This window comes from Lactuca virosa, chromosome 4, assembly GCF_052849685.1.
Source record: "Lactuca virosa cultivar CGN04683 chromosome 4, Lactuca_virosa_CGN04683_v6, whole genome shotgun sequence".
Taxonomy (NCBI): Eukaryota; Viridiplantae; Streptophyta; class Magnoliopsida; order Asterales; family Asteraceae; genus Lactuca; species Lactuca virosa.
The window spans coordinates 29,024,333-29,027,469 of NC_136429.1; the positions used below are offsets into that span (position 1 = coordinate 29,024,333).

The 3,137-nt window shown below is 32.3% G+C and overlaps 1 protein-coding gene across 1 annotated transcript; it reads right to left on the minus strand.

Moving 5' to 3' along the window:
- Window positions 1-429: 429 nt before the first annotated feature.
- On the minus strand, window positions 430-2,829 carry LOC145103828 (uncharacterized). The gene is made up of 6 exons (XM_079041088.1): window positions 2,460-2,829; window positions 1,853-1,984; window positions 1,563-1,772; window positions 1,208-1,408; window positions 995-1,046; window positions 430-869 (listed from the first exon to the last, which is right to left on the minus strand). The coding sequence occupies exons 1-6, from the start codon at window positions 2,672-2,674 to the stop codon at window positions 657-659; spliced, it is 1,023 nt and encodes a 340-aa protein (XP_078897214.1). The 5' UTR covers window positions 2,675-2,829; the 3' UTR covers window positions 430-656.
- Window positions 2,830-3,137: the final 308 nt, after the last annotated feature.

Consider the following 3,137-nt stretch of genomic DNA (forward strand, 5'->3'; position numbering starts at 1 on the left):
CCAACTCGATCATCCCACAACACATGAAAGTCAATTTCCCAATTTACATAAATTTTAATTTTAAAGAAATATAAATTATAAGTCGAAACAAAAAAAAAAGGTCTAAGCTTCAGTTTTTTCAAAAAAGAAAATTTCGAGGCTTTTTTTGAAAAACAAAAATGTATGAAAACAAAAAAGCACGGAAACCCGCTAAAATGGCTAATCGAAAAAAAAAAAAAAAAAAAGGGGAAGGGGAGAAATATAGGGTCTATTTTAGAAAGAAAAAAAAAATGAAGTTTGATCCAAAAAAAAATACCATTATATACGGTCATTTATATAATTAACCTGATAAATAACAAATACTAAGTTGGTAAATATATGAAAGGGTATACCTTACGTTGATTTGAAATTATAGTAGTATTGCAATTTGCAAGGTGCTTAACAAGCATCTCAAGAAACCACTTACAATAAACACATCAAAAAGCCAATCAACCACTTGTTTGTTAGATTCCATACAAAGTATTTCTTCATCGTATCGTATTATATCATATCATATCATATCATATCATATCATATCATATCCCCTAACAAAACACCATCCCATCCCATCCCATCCATCCGCAGTTAAGACATATATATATATATATATATATATATATATATATGTTGAGATCCATTTACCTAAAACAAAATGCAACAGTTGCAACACGAGACCCAACTGATCCACCAAACATAAAAGTTGGATATGAACGAATATGATCCAAGTACCAAAATAAACCCCCCTTTCCTTCTTCTTCTTCTTCTTCTTCCACCTCCCCAATATTTCTTTGATTAAAATTCTCCACTTCTTGCACCAATTCCTCTTTAGTATTATTGCTCGATGTAATCACCTAAACAAAATTATTATATTCATCAAAATCAAAATCAAAAACATTATATATATATATATATATATATATATATATATATATATATATATATATATGAGTAAAGAAAAAAGCACATTGTAACTTACTAATAGTCCACCAGGAGCTACAAGTCTTGACATAGATTCCCAATATATAATCCTGTAATTTAAACAAAATTAACTTCTAATTCTCAAGATTCAGTATATTTTATGTGGATGAAAGATGAATCAATTTGCTTAAGTGGAAGAATTATGTAAAAAGTAACCCTGCACTTCCAGTCCACCCATTTTGGTGATTTTGTAAAGTACATAGTAACATACCTTTTAATGGGTCCATCTTGATGGAGACCAATAGCATCTAAAGTTCCCTTATCCATAACTAGCTCAAACTTTTTATCCAATTTTGTTTCAAGAACATCATCAACTAATAGTTTGATTCCAGTAAATCCATCACGATTAGCAAGGCTTCGAGCAAGGTTAATTGCTCCTTCACTATAATCTGTTCCAGTCAGATCAGAGAACCTATATATATATATATATATATATATATATATATATATATATATATATATATATATATATATAACACCATCACCATCAAAAGTTTAAAAAAGAAAGATTCATCATCACACACTATAATTATAATTATGTATTATAAATTTATAATATAATGTACCCTTGTTTAGCAAGCTCTTGAAGAAGCAGCCCATTGCCTGTTCCCACATCAACAACACTCCATCCTGCTAAATCTTGACTAGCAGACTCAGAGACAGAGACAGAGTCGTCATCAAGATCATTATGCTGATTTTGTAATTGTCTTTGTGAAATGTCAATGCATAGTCCTTTTGTCCACGAAGCAACCATTTCCATCACATCTGCCCCAAACCTTGACAAATAAAAAAGTTATACAAAAAAACATGAAGGTATAATAAGTTCAGTTGTAGTCAATTAATTAGATAAGCATACCAAACTTCACCAGCATCCCCATGTTCACGAAAATTTGTCAATTCATCTGCATATGTTGCATCCCAGTAACTTTGATACCCCAGCATGGATGTAAATGTAAATGTTTCAGCATCTGCTTCTTCCTTGTCAGAGCTTTACAAAAAGAGTATTAGCATTTATTTATATGAATAGTTAACATTCAACATTGTAATCCAAGTTTCTTATGAACAGAGATCGCAGCAATTAGATAAATATTCATCATGAAAATTGGAATAATTCTGGTTTTGAATGTCTATTATGAATGTTAGGTAGTAAGCTCGTGTAGATTCAGTAGCAGAGATAGGATGCTGATAGATAATATTATATTATATAGAATACCAGTAGTTATCAACTAATTATCCATCTTCTCTGAATCAACAAACACTTAATCTTCGTTACACTGGTCAATTTGAGCATATTCCTAATATAAACAGAACCAAATTCATATACATGCTCGCGTATTCTTATTATCTGCTGTTCTGTATTTTACTGACATAACTTCAATGTATAATTGTTAACAGTAATCAACGGAAAAACGAATTAACTTCGTGTAGTACGGAATTTTTATGAAACTCGAAAGCAACCTAACCTATAATCAGAGGCAGCACAAAATCTGGCCGCTGCTAGAGCTTCGGATGCATCGGCGTGACGTTGATCGTCATCAAGGGTACTACCATAGTCACTCTTGATGGACCAAGAGTCGGCCGCGATAGAACGGTCGTCATCGGAGATCAGATCGGCGGTTGACAGGGTTCGCGCCTGTGAGATGTCGATGTCTTCCGGAGGCAACCGAATTCCGGCCATACCCGGAAGATGAGGGATTGAGGGACAAATTTTGAAGGTTTAGAGAAAAAGAAACCCTAGGGAGAGAAAGAGAGGATTTGCAGAGAGGGAAGAGTGATGGGAACGTACTGCTCTTGGAGAATCTGGCAAACCAATTTAGGAACAAACGAATTTCGAAATATGGAAATGGAAATTTCCTAAAAAAAATAAAAGGAAATTTGAAGAAAATTCTTAAAATTTTGCCCAAGATCTACTCCTAAATTAATTTTCATTAACAAAAATTAAATTCTTTTATGATCTATTCCTAAATTATTTTTCACTAACGAAACAAAAAAAAAAGCATTAAAACGGCTATTGTACTCGGTTTAGCCCTTTCATATGGTAAAAATTATCGATAAGAAAGCATCTCGTAAAAACCCCTTCTCGTAGACAAACCCTATTTTGAAGAATTGAAATACAATCGATAAGAATCAAAACAACTCCA

Bases quoted from the DNA above. Each gene is read 5' to 3' on its own strand.
- LOC145103828 (XM_079041088.1), bottom strand. From the start codon at position 2,674: ATGGCCGGAATTCGGTTGCCTCCGGAAGACATCGACATCTCACAGGCG. The intron at 1,773-1,852 runs GTATGCTTATCT...TTATTTGTCAAG, and splicing joins GGGGATGCTGGTGAAGTTTG to GTTTGGGGCAGATGTGATGG. The intron at 1,409-1,562 runs GTACATTATATT...ATATATATATAG, and splicing joins CAAGAGCTTGCTAAACAAGG to GTTCTCTGATCTGACTGGAA.